Source organism: Salmo salar, chromosome 15 (genome assembly GCF_965601325.2).
Source record: "Salmo salar chromosome 15, fSalSal1, whole genome shotgun sequence".
Taxonomy (NCBI): Eukaryota; Metazoa; Chordata; class Actinopteri; order Salmoniformes; family Salmonidae; genus Salmo; species Salmo salar.
Window position 1 is genome coordinate 112595001 of NC_138305.1, and position 27500 is coordinate 112622500.

General features: G+C 43.9%; 2 protein-coding genes across 2 annotated transcripts in view; both read right to left on the reverse strand.

Moving 5' to 3' along the window:
* The window catches only part of LOC106591492 (RNA-binding protein 10), an 85406-nt gene that overhangs the window by 21666 nt on the left and 36240 nt on the right, over window positions 1–27500 (reverse strand). Inside the window, exons 7-10 of the mRNA XM_082961516.1 lie at window positions 20844–20853; window positions 20602–20762; window positions 17738–17835; window positions 1119–1206 (exon numbers count right to left, since the gene is read on the reverse strand). Coding sequence (XP_082817642.1) covers window positions 1119–1206; window positions 17738–17835; window positions 20602–20762; window positions 20844–20853 — 357 coding nt within the window. The remainder of the gene's footprint in view (window positions 1–1118; window positions 1207–17737; window positions 17836–20601; window positions 20763–20843; window positions 20854–27500) is intronic.
* LOC145860853 (uncharacterized) lies at window positions 9653–17115 on the reverse strand. The gene is made up of 3 exons (XM_082961534.1): window positions 17097–17115; window positions 13065–16102; window positions 9653–12941 (listed from the first exon to the last, which is right to left on the reverse strand). The coding sequence occupies exons 1-2, from the start codon at window positions 17113–17115 to the stop codon at window positions 15165–15167; spliced, it is 957 nt and encodes a 318-aa protein (XP_082817660.1). The 3' UTR covers window positions 9653–12941; window positions 13065–15164.

Consider the following 27500-nt stretch of genomic DNA (forward strand, 5'->3'; position numbering starts at 1 on the left):
CACAGTTACAGTAAGGATACAGAGTGGAGGTCACAGTTACAGTAAGGATACAGAATGGAGATCACAGTAAGGATACAGAGTGGAGGTCACAGTTACAGTAAGGATACGGAGTGGAGGTCACAGTTACAGTAAGGATACAGAATGGAGATCACAGTAAGGATACAGAGTGGAGGTCACAGTTACAGTAAGGACACGGAGTGGAGGTCACAGAGTGGAGGTCACAGAGTGGAGGTCACAGTTACAGTAAGGATACAGAGTGGAGGTCACAGTTACAGTACGGATACAGAATGGAGGTCACAGTAAGGATACAGAGTGGAGGTCACAGTTACAGTAAGGACACGGAGTGGAGATCACAGAGTGGAGGTCACAGAGTGGAGGTCACAGTTACAGTAAGGATACAGACTGGAGGTCACAGTTACAGTAAGGATACGGAGTGGAGGTCACAGTTACAGTAAGGATACAGAATGGAGGTCACAGTTACAGTAAGGATATAGAATGGAGATCACAGTAAGGATACAGAGTGGAGGTCACAGTAAGGATACAGAGTGGAGGTCACAGTTACAGTACGGATACAGAATGGAGGTCACAGTAAGGATACAGAGTGGAGGTCACAGTTACAGTAAGGATACAGAATGGAGGTCACAGTTACAGTAAGGACACGGAGTGGAGGTCACAGAGTGGAGGTCACAGTTACAGTAAGGATACAGAGTGGAGGTCACAGTTACAGTAAGGACACGGAGTGGAGGTCACAGAGTGGAGGTCACAGTTACAGTAAGGACACGGAGTGGAGGTCACAGAGTGGAGGTCACAGAGTGGAGGTCACAGAGTGGAGGTCACAGTTACAGTATGGATACAGAGTGGAGGTCACAGTTACAGTAAGGACACGGAGTGGAGGTCACAGTTACAGTAAGGACACGGAGTGGAGGTCACAGAGTGGAGGTCACAGAGTGGAGGTCACAGTTACAGGAAGGATACAGAGTGGAGGTCACAGTTACAGTAAGGACACGGAGTGGAGGTCACAGTTACAGTAAGGACACGGAGTGGAGGTCACAGAGTGGAGGTCACAGAGTGGAGGTCACAGTTACAGTAAGGATGCTATATATTATTAGAATGGTTACCTGGGTAACGGCCCACTGTGCAGCAGCGATGGCTGTACTGGCGACTGTAGCAGCACTCACTCTACTACCATCTGTCAGAAACACATCACTGGGGAGAGAGAGGAGAGGGGGAGAGAGAGGGGGAGAGAGAGGGGGGAGGGGGAGAGAGAGGGGGAGTGAGGGGGGGGAGAGAGAGGGGGAGGGGAGAGAGAGGGAGGGGAGGAGCGAGGGGGAGGAGGAAAGGGGAGATAGAGGGGGAGAGGGAGGGAGAGGGAGGGGGAGAGAGAGGGGGAGTGAGGGGGAGGGGAGAGAGAGGGAGGGGAGGAGCGAGGGGGAGGAGGAAAGGGGAGAGAGAGGGGGAGAGGGAGGGAGAGGGAGGGGAGAGAGAGGGAGGGGAGGAGCGAGGGGGAGGAGGAAAGGGGAGAGAGGGGGGGGGAGTGAGGGGGAGGGGAGAGAGAGGGAGGGGAGGAGCGAGGGGGAGGAGGAAAGGGGAGAGAGAGAGAGGGGGAGGGAAGAGAGAGGGAGGGGAGGGGGGAGCGAGGGGGAGGAGGCAAGGGGAGAGAGAGCGAGGGGGGGAGAGAGAGCGAGGGGGGGAGAGAGAGGGAGGGAGGGGGAGAGGGAGAGGGAGGGGGAGAGAGAGGGAATGGGAGGGGTGGAGTGAGGGGGAAGGGGGGGAGAGAGAGCGAGGGGGAGAGCGAGAAAGGGAGAGAGGGAGGGAGAGAGTGGGACAGAGAGGGAGGGGTGAGAGAGAGTGAGGGGGATGGGGGGGATTGAGAGAAGAAAATAAATCATTTAAAAAATCAAGCCCAAAACCTATTTCAACTGTAACAGTATGGGCCATAGATTAAAGTCCTGGACTAAAAAACTATGGAGAATCTAGCCTTATCTGTTTCTGGGAAACCATAGATCACAAGGGCAGTCATGTCTCTTTCTGTGTGTATGTGTGTGTGTGTGTGTGTGTGTGTGTGTGTGTGTGTGTGTGTGTGTGTGTGTGTGTGTGTGTGTGTGTGTGTGTGTGTGTGTGTGTGTACACAAAGCGCCTTCAGAAAGTATTCACACCCCTTGACTTTGTCCACATTTTGTTGTGTTACAGCCTGAATTAAACAATGTATTAATTTGAGATGCTTTGTCACTGGCCTTCACCAGTGGCGGTTGGTGCTGTTTAAGATAAGGGAGGATGGGACATATTGTAATGAGAATGGCCTTATTTCTATTACAACATATTGGATGACTGTCATTCATATTCCATTCACCCAGTTCAATGTAACAGTGATGGGTTTAGGATACTGTCCTTCACCCAGTTCAATGTAACAGTGATGGGTTTAGGATACTGTCCTTCATATTCACCCAGTTCAATGTAACAGTGATGGGTTTAGGATACTGTCCTTCACCCAGTTCAATGTAACAGTGATGGGTTTAGGATACTGTCATTCACCCAGTTCAATGTAACAGTGATGGGTTTAGGATACTGTCCTTCACCCAGTTCAATGTAACAGTGATGGGTTTAGGATACTGTCCTTCACCCAGTTCAATGTAACAGTGATGGGTTTAGGATACTGTCCTTCATATTCACCCAGTTCAATGTAACAGTGATGGGTTTAGGATACTGTCATTCACCCAGTTCAATGTAACAGTGATGGGTTTAGGATACTGTCCTTCACCCAGTTCAATGTAACAGTGATGGGTTTAGGTTACTGTCCTTCATATTCACCCAGTTCAATGTAACAGTGATGGGTTTAGGATACTGTCCTTCACCCAGTTCAATGTAACAGTGATGGGTTTAGGATACTGTCCTTCACCCAGTTCAATGTAACAGTGATGGGTTTAGGATACTGTCCTTCACCCAGTTCAATGTAACAGTGATGGGTTTAGGATACTGTCCTTCACCCAGTTCAATGTAACAGTGATGGGTTTAGGATACTGTCCTTCACCCAGTTCAATGTAACAGTGATGGGTTTAGGTTACTGTCCTTCATATTCACCCAGTTCAATGTAACAGTGATGGGTTTAGGATACTGTCCTTCACCCAGTTCAATGTAACAGTGATGGGTTTAGGATACTGTCCTTCACCCAGTTCAATGTAACAGTGATGGGTTTAGGATACTGTCCTTCACCCAGTTCAATGTAACAGTGATGGGTTTAGGATACTGTCCTTCACCCAGTTCAATGTAACAGTGATGGGTTTAGGATACTGGTCCTTCACCCAGTTCAATGTAACAGTGATGGGTTTAGGATACTGTCCTTCACCCAGTTCAATGTAACAGTGATGGGTTTAGGATACTGTCCTTCACCCAGTTCAATGTAACAGTGATGGGTTTAGGATACTGGTCCTTCACCCAGTTCAATGTAACAGTGATGGGTTTAGGTTACTGTCATTCACCCAGTTCAATGTAACAGTAATGGGTTTAGGATACTGTCCTTCATATTCACCCAGTTCAATGTAACAGTGATGGGTTTAGGATACTGTCATTCACCCAGTTCAATGTAACAGTGATGGGTTTAGGTTACTGTCCTTCACCCAGTTCAATGTAACAGTGATGGGTTTAGGATACTGTCCTTCATATTCACCCAGTTCAATGTAACAGTGATGGGTTTATGATACTGTCCTTCACCCAGTTCAATGTAACAGTGATGGGTTTAGGATACTGTCCTTCACCCAGTTCAATGTAACAGTGATGGGTTTAGGATACTGTCCTTCACCCAGTTCAATGTAACAGTGATGGGTTTAGGTTACTGTCCTTCACCCAGTTCAATGTAACAGCGATGGGTTTGGGATACTGGTCCTTCACCCAGTTCAATGTAACAGTGATGGGTTTAGGATACTGTCCTTCATATTCACCCAGTTCAATGTAACAGCGATGGGTTTAATTCTAATTTTCCCTCATACCCATCATGAGGTTGCTACAACCTAGCCTATGAATGACAGTTTATAACGTAGCGGTCGTCGTAAGGAGGGGGACCAAAATGCGGCGGATATATTGATCATCTTCTTATTTATTAATTGAAGGAAAAAAAACACTTAAACACAAAACAAACGACGAAAACAAACCCCAACTAAATATGGCCTCCAATTAGAGGCAACATAGAAATAGAAAAACTAGATAAACACATAGAAATAGAAAATGTAGAACATAAACCAAAAAAACCCGAACCACATAAAACAAACACCCCCCTGCCCGCGCCCTGACCAAACTACAATAACAAATAACCCCTTTTACTGGTCAGGACGTGACAGTAGGTGCACACAGGTCGAGAGACAAGCTGGAGTAATCAAGGTGACAGACAGTGACACATTCAATACCGCCTTGCAAACTCTGGCTTGCATCTGGCTGATCCAGGGTGGAATCATTAGTCCCAACAGTTGCAAAAGAGAGTTTTTAATTGGACAAACTCATGTATGTTTATCCCCGTTTCGTTCCGTTTGATGTGTGTTTTTCCAACAGAATCGGCGGAATTAATTACACCCCTTGATTACACGCGAACACAGAACGAGCAGCTACGTACAAACAGCATGATCACTTTGCTCGTTGTATATATAAATTCCTTCTCGCGTCTACGCACACTCTCTTTCCGCTCATCTTTACCCTTCCCTTGTGGACTTCACAAAACAACAGCTGCCTTTGAGTCATTTAGCAGACGCTCTTATCCAGAGCGACTTACAGTAGTGAATGCATACATTTCATACATTTTTCTCCGTACTGGTCCCCCCCGTGGGAAACGAACCCACAACCCTGGCGTTGCAAACACCATGCTCTACCAACTGAGCCACACGGGGCCACTTTTATACCCGCTAACCGCTACACACAGCCTACATCATTGTCACCATATTAACGTCATAGTCAATGTACATTACATGACCAAAAGTATGTGGACACCTGTTTGTCGAACATCTCATTCCAAAATCATGGGCTTTAATATGGAGTTGGTCCCCCCTTTGCTGCTATAACAGCCTCCACTCTTCTGGGAAGTCATTAATATGGAGTTGGTCCCCCCTTTGCTGCTATAACAGCCTCCACTCTTCTGGGAAGGCATTAATATGGAGTTGGTCCCCCCTTTGCTGCTATAACAGCCTCCACTCTTCAGGGAAGTCATTAATATGGAGTTGGTCCCCCACCTTTGCTGCTATAACAGCCTCCACTCTTCTGGGAAGTCATTAATATGGAGTTGGTCCCCCCTTTGCTGCTATAACAGCCTCCACTCTTCTGGGAAGTCATTAATATGGAGTTGGTCCCCCCCTTTGCTGCTATAACAGCCTCCACTCTTCTGGGAAGGCATTAATATGGAGTTGGTCCCCCCCTTTGCTGCTATAACAGCCTCCACTCTTCTGGGAAGGCTTTCCACTAGATGTTGGAACATTGTTGCGGGGGACTTGCTTCCATTCAGCCACAAGAGCATTAGTGAGGTTGGGCACGGATGTTGGGTGATTAGTCCTGGCTCGCAGTCTGCGTTCCAATTCATCCCAAAGGTGTTCGATGGGGTTGAGGTCAGGGCTCTGTGCAGGCCAGTCAAGTTCTTCCACACTAATCTTGACAAACCATTTTTGTATGGACCTCACTTTGTGCACAGGGGCATTGTCATGCTAAACAGGAAAGGGCCTTCCTCAAACTGTTGCCACAAAGTTGGAAGCACAGAATCATCATTGTATGTTGTAGCGTTAAGATTTCCCTTCACTGGAACTAAGGGGCCCGAACCATGAAAAACAGCCCCAGACCATTATTCCTCCTCCACCAGACTTTACAGTTTGCACTATGCATTTGGGCAGGTAGCGTTAGCAGGGACAGAAATTTGACAAACTGACTTGTTGGAAAGGCGGCATCCTATGATGGTGCCACGTTGAATATCACTGAGCTCTTCAGTAAGGCCGTTCTACTGCCAATGCTTGTCTATGGAGATTGCATGGCGGTGTCCTTGATTTTATACACCTGTCAGCAACGGGTGTGGCTGAAATAGCCAAATCCACTAATATGTCTACATACTTTTGTACATATAGTGTAGCTACTAGAATTAACGGGTTAGTAAACCTGCTACAAATATGCAGTACAGTCAGCAAGCAGTTTAGCAGTTACAACGGTGGCAATAAATTACTAAAACCAAAAGCTGTCCTTGACTTGGATGAGTGCCAGTGTTGGATAACCATAGCTGACATTTTTTGGTTTTCTTGCTGGGGAACATAGCAAAATGAGGGCTCGTCCGGGATCTTGTTCGCCACGAGTATGGTAGTCGTTCTAATCACCTACTCTGAAGCTCTGCTGTCCCAAGATATTTGACTGTTCAAAATAAGCTTTTGTGGTAGAGTTTCTGTCACTGACATCCACCCAAAGGGGTTATACGATTGGTCGAATCTTTTTGAAAGTTGCATAAACACACAGGCTAATAAAATTAAGCCATGGACTTTAAGTTGGAAACATTTGTGGATCACTCCTAAATGGGAGATGCTAGATAAATGTATAAAAGAGAATCTACTCGTCATTGCAAAGCATTACGACATCAAAGATTCACATGCCAATTCGAAAGCAGTAGTCAAGAGTTAGTCTATATTGTAGAGTTAGTCTATACTGTAGAGTTAGTCTATACTGCTATACTGCAGAGTTAGTCTATACTGCTATACTGTAGAGTTAGTCTATAATGTAGAGTTAGTCTATACTGTAGAGTTAGTCTATACTGCAGAGTTAGTCTATATTGTAGAGTTAGTCTATACTGCTATACTGCAGAGTTAGTCTATACTGTAGAGTTAGTCTATACTGCAGAGTTAGTCTATATTGTAGAGTTAGTCTATACTGCAGAGTTAGTCTATACTGCAGAGTTAGTCTATACTGTAGAGTTAGTCTATACTGCTATACTGCAGAGTTAGTCTATACTGCTATACTGTAGAGTTAGTCTATACTGCTATACTGTAGAGTTAGTCTATATTGCAGAGTTAGTCTATATTGTAGAGTTAGTCTATATTGTAGAGTTAGTCTATACTGCTATACTGTAGAGTTAGTCTATACTGCTATACTGTAGAGTTAGTCTATACTGCTATACTGCAGAGTTAGTCTATATTGCAGAGTTAGTCTATATTGTAGAGTTAGTCTATACTGCAGAGTTAGTCTATACTGCAGAGTTAGTCTATACTGCTATACTGTAGAGTTAGTCTATACTGCTATACTGTAGAGTTAGTCTATACTGTAGAGTTAGTCTATACTGCTATACTGCAGAGTTAGTCTATACTGTAAAGTTAGTCTATACTGCAGAGTTAGTCTATACTGCTATACTGTAGAGTTAGTCTATACTGTAGAGTTAGTCTTTACTGTAGAGTTAGTCTATACTGCAGAGTTAGTCTATACTGTAGAGTTAGTCTATACTGTAGAGTTAGTCTATACTGCAGAGTTAGTCTATACTGCAGAGTTAGTCTATATTGTAGAGTTAGTCTATACTGCAGAGTTAGTCTATACTGCTATACTGCAGAGTTAGTCTATACTGCTATACTGCAGAGTTAGTCTATACTGTAGAGTTAGTCTATACTGTAGAGTTAGTCTATACTGCAGAGTTAGTCTATACTGTAGAGTTAGTCTATACTGCTATACTGCAGAGTTAGTCTATACTGTAGAGTTAGTCTATACTGTAGAGTTAGTCTATACTGCAGAGTTAGTCTATACTGTAGAGTTAGTCTATACTGCTATACTGCAGAGTTAGTCTATACTGTAGAGTTAGTCTATACTGTAGAGTTAGTCTATACTGTAGAGTTAGTCTATACTGTAGAGTTAGTCTATACTGCAGAGTTAGTCTATACTGCTATACTGTAGAGTTAGCCTATACTGCTATACTGTAGAGTTAGTCTATACTGTAGAGTTAGTCTATACTGTAGAGTTAGTCTATACTGCTATACTGTAGAGTTAGTCTATACTGTAGAGTTAGTCTATACTGTAGAGTTAGTCTATACTGTAGAGTTAGTCTATACTGCTATACTGTAGAGTTAGTCTATACTGCTATACTGTAGAGTTAGTCTATACTGTAGAGTTAGTCTATACTGTAGAGTTAGTCTATACTGCTATACTGCAGAGTTAGTCTATACTGTAGAGTTAGTCTATACTGCAGAGTTAGTCTATACTGTAGAGTTAGTCTATAATGCTATACTGTAGAGTTAGTCTATACTGTAGAGTTAGTCTATACTGTAGAGTTAGTCTATACTGCAGAGTTAGTCTATACTGTAGAGTTAGTCTATATTGTAGAGTTAGTCTATACTGCTATACTGTAGAGTTAGTCTATACTGTAGAGTTAGTCTATATTGTAGAGTTAGTCTATACTGCTATACTGTAGAGTTAGTCTATACTGTAGAGTTAGTCTATACTGCAGAGTTAGTCTATACTGCAGAGTTAGTCTATACTGCAGAGTTAGTCTATACTGTAGAGTTAGTCTATACTGTAGAGTTAGTCTATACTGCAGAGTTAGTCTATACTGTAGAGTTAGTCTATACTGTTTTGATGGAGGAGGATGAAGAGTCCTACGGGTGGTAGAGGACACCCCATAGACATGCAGAGTTAGGGTTAGAGTCCTACGGGTGGTAGAGGACATCCCATAGACATGCAGAGTTAGGGTTAGAGTCCTACGGGTGGTAGAGGACATCCCATAGACATGCAGAGTTAGGGTTAGAGTCCTACGGGTGGTAGAGGACATCCCATAGACATGCAGAGTTAGGGTTAGAGTCCTACGGGTGGTAGAGGACACCCCATAGACATGCAGAGTAAGGGTTAGAGTCCTACGGGTGGTAGAGGACATCCCATAGACCTGCAGAGTTAGGGTTAGAGTCCTACGGGTGGTAGAGGACACCCCATAGACATGCAGAGTTAGGGTCGACCATAGTCGATCGTTTCGAGACATTTGTGTGATTCTGATTTCGCTAACCCATCCTGAGTTGACCTCTCCATTGAAAATCACAAAGGTGAGTTAGTTTGTAGGACCGCTGAAGGAAGAGAGGTTCCTACAATTGACACTCCGATACCTAGGAAGCAGCTGGTTGTGGAACAGAGTAAATATGTTTCCCTCTCCCCCATTTTTTTTGCTGAGAAATGTCCAGAGGAGTTTGATGAAGTTTATGTGGGTTACTTTGACAGAGATCCTCTGACAACGGGGGCCTCCTTGGAGATGTTAAACCTGTACCGGACACAGACTAGAAACAGATCAGATCCGGAGGTACCTGCGCCTTCGTCCTCTGTTCTGTCTCCTTCTCCGGTGGCTTCTACCTCGGGTTCAGATCTTCAGCGCTCTCCCCCTCATTAGACCGTGAGGTTGTCTAGGACCCTGGCCCATTCATCATCCACAATGAATACTACAGCTGGCTCGGGTCCATCGGGCCCCACCACCCTTTGGTCTTTCGAGGGGTTTGCGAAACCGCTCGAGGTGAAAGAACACCTGGATCTCCTCAGTCATTGCACCAGCTGTTGTCATCGGCAGTTCTATGGCAAGAAACATCATGTTTCTTGCCTTCCCTGTGGCTCAGTTGGTAGAGCATGGTGTTTGCAACGCCAGGGTTGTGGGTTTGATTCCCACGGGGGACCAGCACAGGAAAAAAAAAAAAAAAGGAAAAAAAATGTATGGTATGAAATGTATGCATTCACTACTGTAAGTCGCTCTGGATAAGAGCGTCTGCTAAATGACTAAAATGTAAATGTAATGTTTCCTGGGGCAATAACTCTGTGCTATCCTGGAGCACGAGTACAGGACATTACAAGGCTGCTTCCGATCGTTCTACGACCGCTGTCGTAGTCCATGTGGGGTCAAACCACATTAGGAGAGCTAGCTCAGAACTTCCCGAAAATAGATTTAAAAAAAAAAAATGATTCTAGTACTGAATGATTCCAAAAAGCGGACTATAATTTCAGGTCCGGTACCATCGTTGGACCACGGGTGGGAAAGATTCAGCAGGCTACTGGCATTACACACCTGGCTAAAATATTACAGTAGTTCTGTTGGAATAACTTTTATAGATAACTTTGACACCTTCTGGAAACAGAAGATGCTCTACAGGAATGACGGAGTCCATCCGAATCCTCTTGGCTCCTGGACTCTCTCTGTCTATGCACTTCAAGGCTCCGTTGAGACGATGACTTATCAATAATCCAAGTCCAGCTCAGATAATCCCTACCATTGTATTACTGAAGTTGTTGTAGTGCTGCAGCAAAATGTACAATATCGCAGGGGTGTTGTTAGACACAATATAAGCAACCAAATGTAGTCCCTCTAACTGCCTCTGTATGCCACTGTTGATCCTACAGCTATTGTATGCAGTAATCATGTGTCTATGAACCAGATTTATGCTGTTACCACTGAGGCAGTGTACCCTAGTAGGAATTGCACTGTGTGCAGCTCACCCTGCACTATCAGCTCCAATATAAATAACATGAGCATGTCTACTTCTGCTAACCTTCCCAGTAAAGCAATAAAAACTATCAAGTATCCCAGAAAAGTGTAAAAAAAAAAAAAAATAGCCCACATTAACATTACCTTTGATTATACAGTGGTAGCAATACATGGTTATAACATTTACAGAAAATACAGAAATGCCAATGGTGGAGGCGTTGCTCTTTTATATTCAGAATCACATTCCTGTAAAGATTAGAGAGGATCTCATGTTAAATACTGTTGAAGTAATATGGCTACAGGTTCATCTGCCTCACCTAAAGCCCATTCTGGTGGGAAGCTGCTATAGACCACTAAGTGCTAACAGTCAGTATCTGGATAATATGTGTGAAATGCTTGATAATTTACAGTTGAAGTCGAAGTTTACATACGCCTTAGCCAAATACATTTAAACTCACTTTTTCACAATTCCTGACTTTTAATCCTAGTAAAAATGCCCTGTCTTAGGTCAGTTAGGATCACCACTTTATTTTAAAAATGTGAAATCTCAGAATAATAGTAGAGAGAATGATTTATTTCAGCTTTTATTTCTTTCATCACATTCCCAGTGGGTCAGAAGTTTACATACACTCAATTAGTATTTGGTAGCATTGCCTTTAAATTGTTTAACTTGGGTCAAACGTTTTGGGTAGACAGTTGAAGTCGGAAGTTTACATACACTTATGTTGGAATCATTAAAACTTGTTTTTCAACCACTCCACAAATTTCTTGTTAACAAACTATAGTTTTGGCAAGTCAGTTAGGACATCTACTTTGTGCATGACACAAGTCATTTTTCCAACAATTATTTACAGACAGATTATTTCACTTATAATTCACTGTATCACAATTCCAGTGGGTCAGAAGTTTACATACACTAAGTTGACTGTGCCTTTAAACAGCTTGGACAATTCCAGAGAATGATGTCATGGCTTTAGAAGCTTCTGATTGGCTAATTGACATAATTTGAGTTAATTGGAGGTGTACCTGTGGATGTATTTCAATGCCTACCTTCAAACGTAGTGCCTCTTTGCTTGACATCATGGAGAAATCAAAATAAATCAGCCAAGACCTCAGAAAAACAATTGTAGACCTCCACAAGTCTGGTTCACCATTGGGAGCAATTTCCAAACACCTGAAGGTACCACGTTCATCTGTACAAACAATAGTACGCAAGTATAAACACCATGGGACCACGCAGCCGTCATACTGCTCAGGAAGGAGACATGTTCTGTCTCCTAGAGATGAACGCACTTTGGTGCGAAAAGTACAAATTAATCCCAGAACAAAAGCAAAGGACCTTGTGAAGATGCTGGAGGAAACAGGTACAAAAGTATCTATATCCACAGTAAAACGAGTCCTATATAACCTGAAAGGCCGCTCAGCAAGGAAGAAGCCACTGCTCCAAAACCGCCATAAAAAAGCCAGACTATGGTTTTCAACTGCACATGGGGAAAAAGATCGTACTTTTTGGAGAAATGTCCTCTGGTCTGATGAAACAAAAATAGAACTGTTTGGCCATAATGACCATTGTTATGTTTGGAGGAAAAAGGGGGAGGCTTGCAAGCCGAAGAACACCATCCCATCCGTGAAGCGCGGGGGTGGCAGCATCATGTTGTGGGGGTGCTTTGCTGCAGGAGGGACTGGTGCACTTCACAAAATAGATGGCATCATGAGGACGGAAAATTATGCGGATATATTGAAGCAACATCTCAAGACATCAGTCAGGAAGTTAAAGCTTGGTCGCAAATCGGTCTTCCAAATGGACAATGACCCCAAGCATACTTCCAGAGTTGTGGCAAAATGGCTTAAGGACAACAAAGTCCTTAAAGGGGCTTATTTAAGATGGTGAGGAAGGCACTTTTAAAGAATAACCAGGCATCCTCTACTGACGGGATGAGGTCAATGAAGAAGCTTCTAAAGCCATGACATAATTTTCTGGAATTTTCCAAGCTGTTTAAGGGCACAGTCAACTTAGTGTATGTAAACTTCCAACTTCAACTGTATACAACCACTCCACAAATTTCTTGTTAACAAAATGTCGTTTTTGCAAGTTGGTTAGGACATCTACTTTGTGCATGACACAAGTAATTTTTCCAACAATTGTATTTCAAGGTCTACCTTCAAACTCAGTGCCTCTTTGCTTGACATCATGGGAAAATCAAAAGAAATCAGCCAAGACCTCAGAAACAAAATTTGTAGACCTCCACAAATCTGGTTCATCCTTTGAAGCAATTTCCAAACGTCTGAAGGTACCAAGTTCATCTGCAGATAGTGCTGATGACTCGTCACAAACTCCCTGATCTTCTCAAAAATATAGTTTGTCTCGCTGTGTCCAGTCCAGGTGGTGCTTGTACAGGCAGACCGTCTATAGGAGGAAGGATGTCAGCGTTGCTCAGCAGCTGAAACCTGGTCCCGACAGTCCGAACTCTCCTTGGCGACAACACCAGGCTCCAGAGCATCGAAACTGTAAAACAGGAAATAACAAATAAAATAGACAAGACATTACAACCCTGCATAACATCAATTCACCTCCCAAGTTTAGATAAGAGGAATAACCTCATACAATGAAAATATTATTTTTTTTTACCTGAAGTGCTGGTAATGCTTGATCTGTGGCAGCGGCCTGAAGTACGGAGTCAGGTGTTGTTGCCAGCCATAGCTTTCCACCAGCACCGTACCATCCTCCAGTCCAACCAGCTGTGGGATGTGGACCCCTGTTACAGTGCTGTCCTTCACAACACCAGCAATATCAGACATAGTGTTCACTCTGGTCTTTCTGAAGCACTGCTTGATGAGAACGAAGCACCAGTCAGGGGGCAAACTTGGAGTGGCCTGTGATCAGGAAGTGAAGGTCCAGACTGTAGTGCAGCTTGTGGCATGGTCCACCAGGTACAATACCAGAGCACAAACTTGTTCTTGTTTTGGCCACTGCAGTTATCACAATTCAGGTCCACACGTGTTTCCACAACTCCGTAGTTGGTGAAGAAATGGTGCATGAAGATGACTGGGCTGCTGCCTTTGCTTGCTTGGGCCAGCTCTCTTTTTGACGACTGGTGGATTAGAGTCAGGAGTGTTCTGCTGATTGATGCTGAAAGACAAATTCCAGATACAAATATTTTTGCATTATTATACAATAGATGCGAAATGGCATTCTGAGATAACGTCACTACACACAGTTCATACAGGTAATGTTAGCTAGCTAGCCAGCCTTCTAATGTCAGCTGGCTAGCTAACAGCAAGCTTTCACTAGCAATACAAACCGATTGTCACAGCTAGCTAAAGTTAACCAATAAGTTCAATGTTAGCTAGCTAACATTAAGCCATAACTAGCTATGCGAAATGTCATTCTGAGAAAACAAAATCACAAACGTTACACACACATTAGTTAATGTTAGCTAGCAAGCCAGCCACCTAACCTCAGCTAACGTTGGCTAGCTAACAGGAAGCTTTATCTTTTTTTTTTTAAGCAAGCTTTAACTTTGGGTCTTTTGTTTAGCTAGCTAAACGTTAGCTAGCTAAAAAATGAACTATAATCCCAATCCATAGAGTAACGTTACTAGCAATACAAACCGATTGTCATAGCAAACTAAATAACGTTAGTTATTCAATGTTAGTTAGAAAGCCAGCCATCGAACTCCAGCTGGCTAGCTAACAGCAAGTTTTAACTTGGAATGAAAACAACTTTTCTGACAACATTAGAAACATATAATATCTGAATCTGTAGCTAGACTCTTACCTGTATACATGGATGAAAGCTTCACGGAAAACTGCAACCCATTTTTATCAGACATCCTGTGTCGTTTCTGTTTAGTTTGCACAGCTTGTTCGGTCCGTTGTGTTCCACTGATTTCAAAATGTGTTATTTTCAGAGTGAGAGAGAGTCAGCATTGCATGGCACGAGCGTCATGCAGAAAGTAGTCCATCACGACATTTTCCCACTGACCTTTTGTCGATAGCGCCTGATAAATTCAGGGCAGCAATGTTATTGAGAGCAGTAGCAACAACATATTTGCAGTTCTCAATGGCTAACATTATATCTTTAGTAAAAAAAAACTGCAGTAGAAAGGATTATTTACGCATAACGAGCAGCTAATTTTATAGACACAAGACGCAACACAGTAGACCAATCCAAACTCATCTCTCGGCATGTCTAGCCCACTTATTATCTCAGCCAATCATTGCTAGCGGGAAGGTTGCTGACTTTTTCCCTGTGGCTAAACCAACTAGGCTCGTAATTTAACAAATTTATTCGTATTTACAGACGGCATACAAGTTTGATATTAAGGCACATGAAAGTTCACATGTTCCAGAAGGTATTTCTGCCCCCCAAAAAAAACATTTTTTTTTTGTCTAAAAGGCTCTCATGTGAAGTCGTGACTTGCGACATACGCCTAGTTTCCTGAATCGGTTACAAATGAACACTAAGAAAAACCCTTGAATGAGTAGGTGTGTCCAAACTTTTGAATGGTACTGTATATTTCATTGTTTACAGCCAGTAAACAGACGCATTTAAGTTCGGACGCATTTAGGTTTCTAAAGTTGTACAATGGGAGGTGTTTTCTGTTGGTGCGGTGGTGAGTAAACCGCTAACAGAAGGTGTTACAGGTTTTTCCATTTATGTTTTGAGGTTGGACTTTAGCACGTATAGCTCGTTAGCACGTAAGACTCACCGATTGGTGTCACCTCGTTAGTCTGTGTTTCGCCTGTGCTGGCCCCAGGTGATATTTAAGAGTGGCTGGCCCCAGGTGATATTTAAGAGTGGCTGGCCCCAGGTGATATTTAAGAGTGGCTGGCCCCAGGTGATATTTAAGAGTGGCTGGCCCCAGGTGATATTTAAGAGTGGCTGGCCCCAGGTGATATTTAAGAGTGGCTGGCCCCAGGTGATATTTAAGAGTGGCTGGCCCCAGGTGATATTTAAGAGTGGCTGGCCCCAGGTGATATTTAAGAGTGGCTGGCCCCAGGTGATATTTAAGAGTGGCTGGCCCAGGTGATATTTAAGAGTGGCTGGCCCCAGGTGATATTTAAGAGTGGCTGGCCCCAGGTGATATTTAAGAGTGGCTGGCCCCAGGTGATATTTAAGAGTGGCTGGCCCCAGGTGATATTTAAGAGTGGCTGGCCCCAGGTGATATTTAAGAGTGGCTGGCCCCAGGTGATATTTAAGAGTGGCTGGCCCCAGGTGATATTTAAGAGTGGCTGGCCCCAGGTGATATTTAAGAGTGGCTGGCCCCAGGTGATATTTAAGAGTGGCTGGCCCCAGGTGATATTTAAGAGTGGCTGGCCCCAGGTGATATTTAAGAGTGGCTGGCCCCAGGTGATATTTAAGAGTGGCTGGCCCCAGGTGATATTTAAGAGTGGCTGGCCCCAGGTGATATTTAAGAGTGGCTGGCCCCAGGTGATATTTAAGAGTGGCTGGCCCCAGGTGATATTTAAGAGTGGCTGGCCCCAGGTGATATTTAAGAGTGGCTGGCCCCAGGTGATATTTAAGAGTGGCTGGCCCCAGGTGATATTTAAGAGTGGCTGGCCCCAGGTGATATTTAAGAGTGGCTGGCCCCAGGTGATATTTAAGAGTGGCTGGCCCCAGGTGATATTTAAGAGTGGCTGGCCCCAGGTGATATTTAAGAGTGGCTGGCCCCAGTTGATATTTAAGAGTGGCTGGCCCCAGGTGATATTTAAGAGTGGCTGGCCCCAGGTGATATTTAAGAGTGGCTGGCCCCAGTTGATATTTAAGAGTGGCTGGCCCCAGTTGATATTTAAGAGTGGCTGGCCCCAGGTGATATTTAAGAGTGGCTGGCCCCAGGTGATATTTAAGAGTGGCTGGCCCCAGGTGATATTTAAGAGTGGCTTGCCCCAGGTGATATTTAAGAGTGGCTGGCCCCAGGTGATATTTAAGAGTGGCTGGCCCCAGGTGATATTTAAGAGTGGCTTGCCCCAGGTGATATTTAAGAGTGGCTGGCCCCAGGTGATATTTAAGAGTGGCTGGCCCCAGGTGATATTTAAGAGTGGCTGGCCCCAGGTGATATTTAAGAGTGGCTGGCCCCAGGTGATATTTAAGAGTGGCTGGCCCCAGGTGATATTTAAGAGTGGCTGGCCCCAGGTGATATTTAAGAGTGGCTGGCCCCAGGTGATATTTAAGAGTGGCTGGCCCCAGGTGATATTTAAGAGTGGCTGGCCCCATGTGATATTTAAGAGTGGCTTGCCCCAGGTGATATTTAAGAGTGGCTGGCCCCAGGTGATATTTAAGAGTGGCTGGCCCCAGGTGATATTTAAGAGTGGCTGGCCCAGGTGCTCCAGCTGTTTTGATAGACGTGGAGGGTTAAACTCTTTAGTTGGCACGCCCTATTTTGATTTCTAGACGAACAATCCTTTATCGAGATTTCCCTGGTTTCATTTTTGCTCCGCCTTTTTGGTTTGCTTCCTGTCTTTATGGTTGGTGTGGGATTCTCTTTTTCTTTGTCTCTTCTTGGGCAAATTTAGTGGGCGTTCATGGTGGGTGTCTTAAAGGTCCCAGTTGTTGTTGCTAATGAACTTTCAGTGGACACCCCCCCCCCCATCCCCCCATGAGTGTCTTTCAGAACCCCTTCCGTTTTGGTTGTTGGTAAGTGATTCTATGTCAGTTCACCCTTCTGTTTGAGCGCCATTTTTGGTTTTCTTGCTGGGGAACGTAACACTAGTTGGTTCACAGTTAGTTTTTGTATTTCTAACCTGCGTCTCATGAACACCTGTGGTGGCGATAGACAAAACCAACGTGCGCACGATAACGCACGATAACGCGAGAGGAGGTGGTCTGGTCAGCATGATAGACTTAACCAGAAAGACACACGGCTGTAATCGCCGCCAAAAAAGTGCTTCTACAAAATATTGACTCAGGGGTGTGGAAACGTATATGTAAATGAGATATTTATGTATTTAATTTTCAATAAAATGTATAAAAACATGTTTTTATACTGTCTTTCTGGGATGTGTCAAGGTGTATGAATACTTTCTGAATGCATCTGTTGGTCATTCTATCCTAAAATTCCCCACAAGGATAATAAAACAAGGGAAATTATCCATGGTGGAGAACAATGAGGACAAAGACTATTTTAAGCTTAGGGTTACAGTTAGGGTTACGGGAAAATAGGACTTTCAATGGAAATTAATTTTAGGTCCCCACGAGGATAGAAGAACATGACGTGTGTGTGTGTGTGTGTGTGTGTGTGTGTGTGTGTGTGTGTGTGTGTGTGTGTGTGTGTGTGTGTGTGTGTGTGTGTGTGTGTGTACCGTTTGGATCCCTTGGCGAACTCCACAGCGATGGCCTTCCCATCTATAGAGAGAGCTGGCTGTAAGGCCTGGAGGATCTGGAGAAGCTGAGATGCTTCCTGCAACACCCGCACACACACAGCTCTGAGAATACAGCTGCAGGTATCTCCTCACCACTACAGCTGTAGGTATCTCCTCACCACTACAGCTGTAGGTATCTCCTCACCACTACAGCTGTAGGTATCTCCTCACCACTACAGTAGACAGCTGTAGGTATCTCCCCACCACTACAGTAGACAGCTGTAGGTATCTCCTCACCACTACAGTAGGTATCTCCTCACCACAGCTGTAGGTATCTCCCCACCACTACAGTAGACAGCTGTAGGTATCTCCTCACCACTATAGTAGGTATCTCCTCACCACTACAGCTGTAGGTATCTCCTCACCACTACAGTAGACAGCTGTAGGTATCTCCTCACCACTACAGCTGTAGGTATCTCCTCACCACTACAGTAGACAGCTGTAGGTATCTCCTCACCACTACAGTAGACAACTGCAGGTATCTCCTCACCACTACAGTAGACAACTGCAGGTATCTCCTCACCACTACAGCTGTAGGTATCTCCTCACCACTCAGCGTAGGTACCCGCCCACACAGCTGTAGGTATCTCCTCACCACTACAGTAGACAGCTGTAGGTATCTCCTCACCCACGTGACAGCTGTAGGTATCTCCTCACCACTACAGTAGACAGCTGTAGGTATCTATTCACCACTACAGCGTAGGTATCTCCTCACCACTATAGTAGACAGCTGTAGGTATCTCCTCACCATTACAGTAGACAACTGCGGTATCTCCTCACCACTATAGTAGACAGCTGTAGGTATCTCCTCACCACTATAGTAGACAGCTGTAGGTATCTCCTCACCACTACAGTAGACAACTGCAGGTATCTCCTCACCACTACAGTAGACAGCTGTAGGTATCTCCTCACCACTATAGTAGGTATCTCCTCACCACTATAGTAGACATCTGTAGGTATCTCCTCACCACTACAGCTGTAGGTATCTCCTCACCACTACTAGTAGACAAGCTGTAGGTATCTCCTCACCACTATAGTAGGTATCTCCTCACCACTACAGCTGTAGGTATCTCCTCACCACTATCAGCTTGTAGGTATCTCCTCACCACTACAGCTGTAGGTATCTCCTCACCACTATAGTAGACAGCTGTAGGTATCTCCTCACCACTGCAGTAGGTATCTCCTCACCACTACAGTAGGTATCTCCTCACCACTATAGTAGACATCTGTAGGTATCTCCTCACCACTACAGTAGGTATCTCCTCACCACTACAGTAGGTATCTCCTCACCACTACAGTAGACAGCTGTAGGTATCTCCTCACCACTACAGTAGGTATCTCCTCATCACTACAGTAGGTATCTCCCCACCACTACAGTAGACAGCTGTAGGTATCTCCTCACCACTACAGTAGGTATCTCCTCACCACTACAGTAGGTATCTCCCCACCACTATAGTAGACAGCTGTAGGTTTCTCCTCACCACTATAGTAGACAGCTGTAGGTATCTCCTCACCACTACAGTAGGTATCTCCTCACCACTACAGCTGTAGGTATCTCCTCACCACTATAGTAGACATCTGTAGGTATCTCCTCACCACTACAGTAGGTACCTCCTCACCACTACAGTGGGTATCTCCTCACCACTATAGTAGACAGCTGTAGGTATCTCCTCACCACTACAGTAGGTATCTCCTCACCACTACAGTAGGTATCTCCTCACCACTACAGTAGGTATCTCCTCACCACTACAGCTGTAGGTATCTCCTCACCACTATAGTAGACATCTGTAGGTATCTCCTCACCACTACAGTAGGTATCTCCTCACCACTATAGTAGACAGCTGTAGGTATCTCCTCACCACTATAGTAGACAGCTGTAGGTATCTCCTCACCACTACAGTAGGTATCTCCCCACCACTACAGTAGGTATCTCCTCACCACTACAGCTGTAGGTATCTCCTCACCACTACAGTAGGTATCTCCTCACCACTATAGTAGACAGCTGTAGGTATCTCCTCACCACAGCTGTAGGTATCTCCTCACCACTACAGTAGGTATCTCCTCACCACTACAGCAGGTATCTCCTCACCACTACAGTAGACAGCTGTAGGTATCTCCTCACCACAGCTGTAGGTATCTCCTCACCACTACAGTAGACAGCTGTAGGTATCTCCTCACCACAGCTGTAGGTATCTCCTCACCACTACAGCAGGTATCTCCTCACCACTACAGTAGACAGCTGTAGGTATCTCCTCACCACAGCTGTAGGTATCTCCTCACCACTACAGCAGGTATCTCCTCACCACTACAGCAGGTATCTCCTCACCACTATAGTAGACAGCTGTAGGTATCTCCTCACCACTATAGTAGACAGCTGCAGGTATCTCCTCACCACTATAGTAGACAGCTGCAGGTATCTCCTCACCACTATAGTAGACAGCTGTAGGTATCTCCTCACCACTATAGTAGACAGCTGTAGGTATCTCCTCACCACTACAGTAGGTATCTCCTCACCACTATAGTAGACAGCTGTAGGTATCTCCTCACCACTATAGTAGACAGCTGTAGGTATCTCCTCACCACTACAGCAGGTATCTCCTCACCACTACAGCAGGTATCTCCTCACCACTATAGTAGACAGCTGTAGGTATCTCCTCACCACTATAGTAGACAGCTGTAGGTATCTCCTCACCACTATAGTAGACAGCTGTAGGTATCTCCTCACCACTACAGTGGGTATCTCCTCACCACTACAGCGGGTATCTCCTCACCACTATAGTAGACAGCTGTAGGTATCTCCTCACCACTATAGTAGACAGCTGTAGGAAAGCGAAGCCACGGTTGAGTTGTGTCTGTTTGTCTTTGATCAGTCGAACATTAGAAGGCGACAGAGTAGCGAAGGGAGCCAGAGTAGACAGGATGGACTCCAGGGAGGTATGGGGACCCAGGTTCCTCAGGATCAGAGCTGGAGAGAAGAGAGATGAAGGGCGGGATGGGGGGGGGGGGGGTAGAGAGAGAGAGAACATTAGGAGACAGCGCAGCAAACAGGACGGAGTCTGGAGAGATTGGTTGAGAGCGAGGGGGGAGAGAAGGTAAAGGAAAGAGACAGGTACAGCGCCTTCAGACAGTATTCACATCCCTCGACTTTATTCCACATTTTGTCGTGTTAAAGCCTACATTCCAAATGGATTAAAACAATAAAAAAAGTCTCACCCAATCTACACACAATAATGACAAAGTGAAAACATGTTTTTAGAAATTTGAGCAAATTTATTGAAAAATGAAATTCAGAAATATCTAATTTACATAAGTATTCACACCCCTGAGTCAATACTTTGTAGAAGCACCTTTGACAGCGATTATAGCCGTGAGTCTTTCTGGGTAAGTCTTTAAGAGCTTTCCACACCTGGATTGTGCAACATTTGCACAACATTATTCCTTTTAAAATTGTTAAAGCTCTGTTAAATTGGTTGTTGATCATTGCTAGACAAACATTTTCAGGTCTTGCCATAGATTTTCAAATGGATTTATGTCAAAACTGTAACTTGGTCACTCAGGAACATTTACTGACTTCTTGGTTAGCAACTCCAGTGTAGATTGGGCCTTGTGTTGTAGGTTATTGTCCTGCTGAAAGGTGAATTCATCTCCCAGTGTCTGGTGGAAAGCAGACTGAACCAGGTTTTCCTCTAGGATTTTTAGCTTAGCTCCATTCCTTTTTTTTATCCTGAAAAACTCCCCAGTCTTTAACGATTACAAGCATACCCATAACATGATGCAGCCACCACTATGCTTGAAAATATGGAGAGTGGTACTCAGCGATGTGTTGTATTGGATTTGCCCTAAACATACAACTTTTTATTCAGGAGAAAAAATTAATTGCTTTACATAATTTTTTGCAGTATTACTTTAGTGCCTTATTGCGAACAGGATGCATGTTTTGGAATATTTGTTATTCTGGAGAGGCTTCCTTCTTTTCACTCTGTCATTTAGGTTAGTATTGTGGAGTAACTACAAAGTTGTTGATCCATCCTCAGTTCTCTCCTATCACAGCCATTAAACTCTGTAACTGTTTTAAAGTCACCATTGGCCTCATGGTGAAATCCCAGAGCGGTTTCCTTCCTCTCCAGCAACTGAGTTAGGAAGGACGCCTGTATCTTTGTAGTGACTGGGTGTATTGATACACCATCCAAAGTGTAATTAATAACTTCACCATCCTCAAAGGGATATTCAATGTCAGATTTTTACCCATCTACCAATAGGTGCCCTTCTTTGCGAGACATTGGAAAACCTCCCTGGTTTTTGTGGTTGAATCTGTGTTTGAAATTCACTGATCAACTGAGGGAACTTCCAGATAATTGTATGTGTGGGGTACAGAGATGAGGTGGTCATTAAAAAATCATGTTAATAAACACTGTTATTGCACACAGAGTCCACGCAACTTATTACATGAATGGTTAAGCAAAGTTTTACGCCTGAACTTTAGGCCAAGGTAGGCTTGCCATAACAAAGGGGTTGAATACTTATTGACTCAAAACATGTCAGCTTTTTTTATTTTTTATTAATTTGTAAAAATAAATTAATCTAAAAACATAATTCCACTTTGACATTATGGAATATTGTGTGTAGACCAGAGACAAAAACATCTACATTTCACCCATTTTAAATTCAGGCTAAAATAAAACAAAATGTGTAAAAAGACAAGGGGTGTGAATACTTTCTGAAGGCGCTGTGTATGACAGTTAACCTCTCTTGGGTATGTGGGACGTGACCGTCCCACCTGCGGGACACACTCCCAATAGCCAGTGAAATAGCAAGGCGGCAAATTCAAAACCTCATAATTCAAATTTCTCAAACATACGACTATTTTACACCATTTTAAAGATACACTTCTCCTTAATGCAACCACATTGTCCGATTTCAAAAAGGCTTTACAGTGAAAGAAAAACAAGAAAAGCCATGTCAAACGATGTTTACAATCAATCCTTAGGGTGTTTTTAACATAAATAATCGATAATATTCCAACCGGACAATAGCGTATTCATTACAGAAGAAAAATAACAAATGCTAGCCATGCGTGAACGCGCATGAAGTAACTACATGACGTCAGACAGTCCACTGCTTGAACCGGCTGTTATTCCCTCAAAATTCACCATAGAAGCCTCAAACAACTTTCTAAAGACTGTTGACATCTAGTGGAAGCCTTAGGAAGTGCAAAATGACCCCTAAGTCACTGTAGTTTGGAAAGGGAATTAATTAAAAAAAACTACAGCCTCAGATTTTCAACTTCCTGGTTGGATTTTTCTCAGGTTTTTGCCTGCCATATGAGTTCTGTTATACTCACAGACATCATTTAAACAGTTTTACAAACTTCAGAGTGTTTTCTATCCAAATCTACTAATAATATGCATATTCTAGTTTCTGGGCCCGAGTAGTAGGCAGTTTAATTTGGGTACGTTTTTCATCCGGCCGTGAAAATACTGCCCCCTACCCAAGAGAAGTTAATAAGGTACAATAAACCAATAACAAAATCTTTTGGTACATCTTCAAATCATAAAAACAGATGTTTCACTACAAACCAAAATGACAGAAAATGGTGGTGTCAGATAGAGACCTACAGAAAAAGAGAGATAAATAGAGAAAGATACATAGAACATCTAATAAAATATTTTGAACAGAGAGAACAGTCTATGACTTGGGTGACTGGAGTCTTTGCCAATTTTTTGGGCCTTCCTCTGACACCGCCTAGTATATAGGTCCTGGATGTCAGGAAGCTTGGCCCCAGTGATGTACTGGGCCATATGCACTACCCTCTGTAGCGCCTTGCGGTCAGATGCTGAGCAGTTGCCATACCAGCTAATGCAACCGGTCAGCATGCTCTCGATGGTGCAGCTGTAGAACTTCTTGAGGATCTGAGGACCCATGCTAGTTTGTTGGTGATGTGGACACCAAGGATCTTGAATCTCTCGACCCGCTCCACTACAGCCCCGTCGATGTGAATGGGGCCCTGTTCGGCCCTCCTTTTCCTGTAGTCCACAATCATCTCCTTTGTCTTGATCACGTTGAGGGAGAGGTTGTTATCCTGGCACCACACGGCCAGGTCTCTGACCTCCTCCCTAGAGGCCGTCTCATCGTTGTCGGTGATCAGGCCTACCACTGTTGTGTCGTCAGAAAACTTAATGATGGTGTTGGAGTCGTGCCTGGCCATGCAGTCATGAAGGAACAGGGAGTACAGGAGGGGACTGAGCACGCACCCCTGGGGGGCCCCCGTGTTGAGGATCAGCGTGGTGGATGTGTTATTACCTACCCTCACCACCTGGGGGCGGCCCGTCAGGAAGTCCAGGATCCAGTTGCAGAGGGAGGTGTTTAGTCCCAGGGTCCTTAGCTTATTGATGAGCTTTGTGGGAACTATGGTGTTGAACGCTGAGCTGTAGTCAATGAACAGCATTCTCACATAGGTATTCCTTTTGTCCAGGTGGGATAGGGCAGTGTGGAATGCGTTTGGATCATCTGTGGATCTGTTGAGGCGGTATGCAAATTGGAGTGGGTCTAGGGTTTCTGGGATAATGGTGTTGATGTGAACCATGACCAGCCTTTCAAAGCACTTCATGACTACAGACGTGAGTGCTACGGGGCGGTAATCATTTAGACAGGTTACCTTAGTGTTCTTGGGCACAGGCACTATGGTGGTCTGCTTGAAACATGTTGGTATTACAGACTCAGTCAGGGAGAGGTTGAAAATGACAGTGAAGACACTTGCCAGTAGGTCAGCGCATGCTCTGAGTACATGTCCTGGTAATCCATCTGGCCCTGCGGCTTTGTGAATGTTGACCTGTTTAAAGGTCATGCTCACATCGGCTAAGGAGAGCGTGATCACAGCTGGTGCTCTCATGTATGGTTCAGTGACGCTTGCCTCGAAGCGAGCATTAAAGGCATTTAGCCCGTCTGGTAGGCTCGCTTCATTGGGCAGCTCGCGGTTGGGTTTCCCTTTGTAGTCCATAATAGTTTGCATCCGACAAGCGTCAGAGCCGGTGTAGTAGGATCTTAGTCCTGTATTAATGGTTCGTATGAGGTCATAGCGGGATTTCTTATAAACGTCCGAAGAAAAGAAACACAATTAGACCCAACTAAATTATGAGAAAGCAAAACGATAACTATTCGACACACTTCAAATAATCCACAAAAAAAACTCAGCAAACTAGAATGCTATCTGTCCCTAAACAGATAGTACACAGTGGCAGAATACCTGACCACCGTGACTGACCCAAAATTAAGAAAATCCTTGACTATGTACAGACTCAGTGAGCATAGCCTTGCTATTGAGAAAGGCCGCCGCAGGCGGACCTGGCTCTCAAGAGAAGACAGGCTATGTGCAACACTGCCCACAAAATGAGATGGAAACTGAGCTGCACTTCCTAACCTCCTGCTAAATGTATGACCATATTAGAGACACATATTTCCCTCAGATAAAACAGATACACAAAGAATTAGAAAACAAATAAAATGTTGATAAACTCCCATATCTACTGGGTGAAATACCACAGTGTGACATCACAGCAGCAAGATTTATGACCTGTTGCCACAAGAAAAGGTCAACCAGTGAAGGACAAACACCATTGTAAATACAACCCATATTTATGTTTATTTATTGTCCCTTTTGTACTTTAACCATTTGCACATCGTTACAGCACTGTATATACAGTTGAAGTCGGAAGTTTACATACACCTTAGCCAAATACATTTAAACTCAGTTTTTCACAATTCCTGACATTTAATCCTAGTAAAAATGCCCTGTCTTAGGTCAGTTAGGATCACCACTTTATTTTAAGAATGTGAAATGTCAGAATAATAGTAGAGAATGATTTATTTCAGCTTTTATTTCTTTCATCACATTCCCAGTGGGTCAGAAGTTTGCATACACTCAATTAGTATTTGGTAGCATTGCCTTTAAATGGTTTAACTTGGGTCAAACGTTTTGGGTAGCCTTCCACAAGCTTCCCACAATAAGTTGGCTGAATTTTGGCCCATTCCTTCTGACAGAGCTGGTGTAACTGAGTCAGGTTTGTAGGCCTCCTTGCTCGCACACGCCTTTTCAGTTCTGCCCACAAATGTTCTATAGGATTGAGGTCAGGGCTTTGTGATGGCCACTCCAATACCTTGACTTTGTTGTCCTTAAGCCATTTTGCCACAACTTTGGAAGTATGCTTGGGGTCATTGTCTATTTGGAAGACCCATTTGCAACCAAGCTTTAACTTCCTGACTGATGTCTTGAGATGTTGCTTCAATATATCCACATACATTTTCATCCTTATGATGCCATCTATTTTGTGAAGTGCACCAGTCCCTCCAGCAGCAAAGCACCCCCACAACATGATGCTGCCACCCCCGTGCTTCATGGTTGGGATGGTGTTCTTTGGCTTGCAAGCCTCCCCTTTTCCCTCCAAACATAACGATGGTCATTATGGCCAAACAGTTCTATTTTTGTTTCATCAGACCAGAGGACATTTCTCCAAAAAGTACGATCTTTGTCTCCATGTGCAGTTGCAAACCGTAGTCTGGTTTTTTTATGGCGGTTTTGGAGCAGTGGCTTCTTCCTTTCAGGTTATGTCGATATAGGACTTGTTTTACTGTGGATATAGATACTTTTGTACCTGTTTCCTCCAGTATCTTCACAAGGTCCTTTGCTGCTGTTCTGGGATTGATTTGCACTTTTCACACCAAAGTACGTTCATCTCTAGGAGACAGAACGCATCTCCTTCCTGAGCGGTATGACGGCTGCGTGGTCCCATGGTGTTTATACTTGCGTACTATTGTTTGTACAGATGAACGTGGTACCTTCAGGCGTTTGGAAATTGCAAGAGAGAAATGCAACCTTCAGCTGAAGGGAAATTGGGACGGACGGAGAGCTGTATGTGTGTGTTCCATCGGCCACCCTGTTAGCCGTTTATATGTGTGTGTGTGTGTGTGTGTGTGTGTGTGTGTGTGTGTGTGTGTGTGTGTGTGTGTGTGTGTGTGTGAGAGAGAGAGTGTTGTGTTTTGTCAACCCCCCCCCTTAAGGGGAACCCTGGTCACAGTGTTAGCCAACCTGAACCCCCCAACCTGGCAACGCAGCCAGTATAAAAACAGAGTATTTACCATTCCATATTCATACGGTATATTTCACAACGCAGCAATGGTGAGGCGTGCACGAGTGGGACGGTCTGTGGCTAAAATATATCTCCCACCTACGTCATTTGATTAGGTCATGTGATACTGTAGTCCCACTTAAATTTAACAACAATGGTGTCATTTAACAACAATGGTGTCATTAAGTTACATGTTTCATTTAACAACAATGGTGTCATTTAACAACAATGGTGTCATTAAGTTACATGTTTCATTTAACAACAATGGTGTCATTAAGTTACATGTTTCATTTAACAACAATGGTGTCATTTAACAACAATGGTGTCATTAAGTTACATGTTTCATTTAACAACAATGGTGTCATTAAGTTACATGTTTCATTCAACAATGGTGTCATTAAGTTACATGTTTCATTCAACAACAATGGTGTCATGTAACAACAATGGTGTCATTAAGTTACATGTTTCATTTACAACAATGATTTAACAACAATGGTGTCATTTAACAACAATGGTGTCATTACGTTACATGTTTCATTCCACAATGGTGTCATTTAACAACAATGGTGTCATTTAAGAAC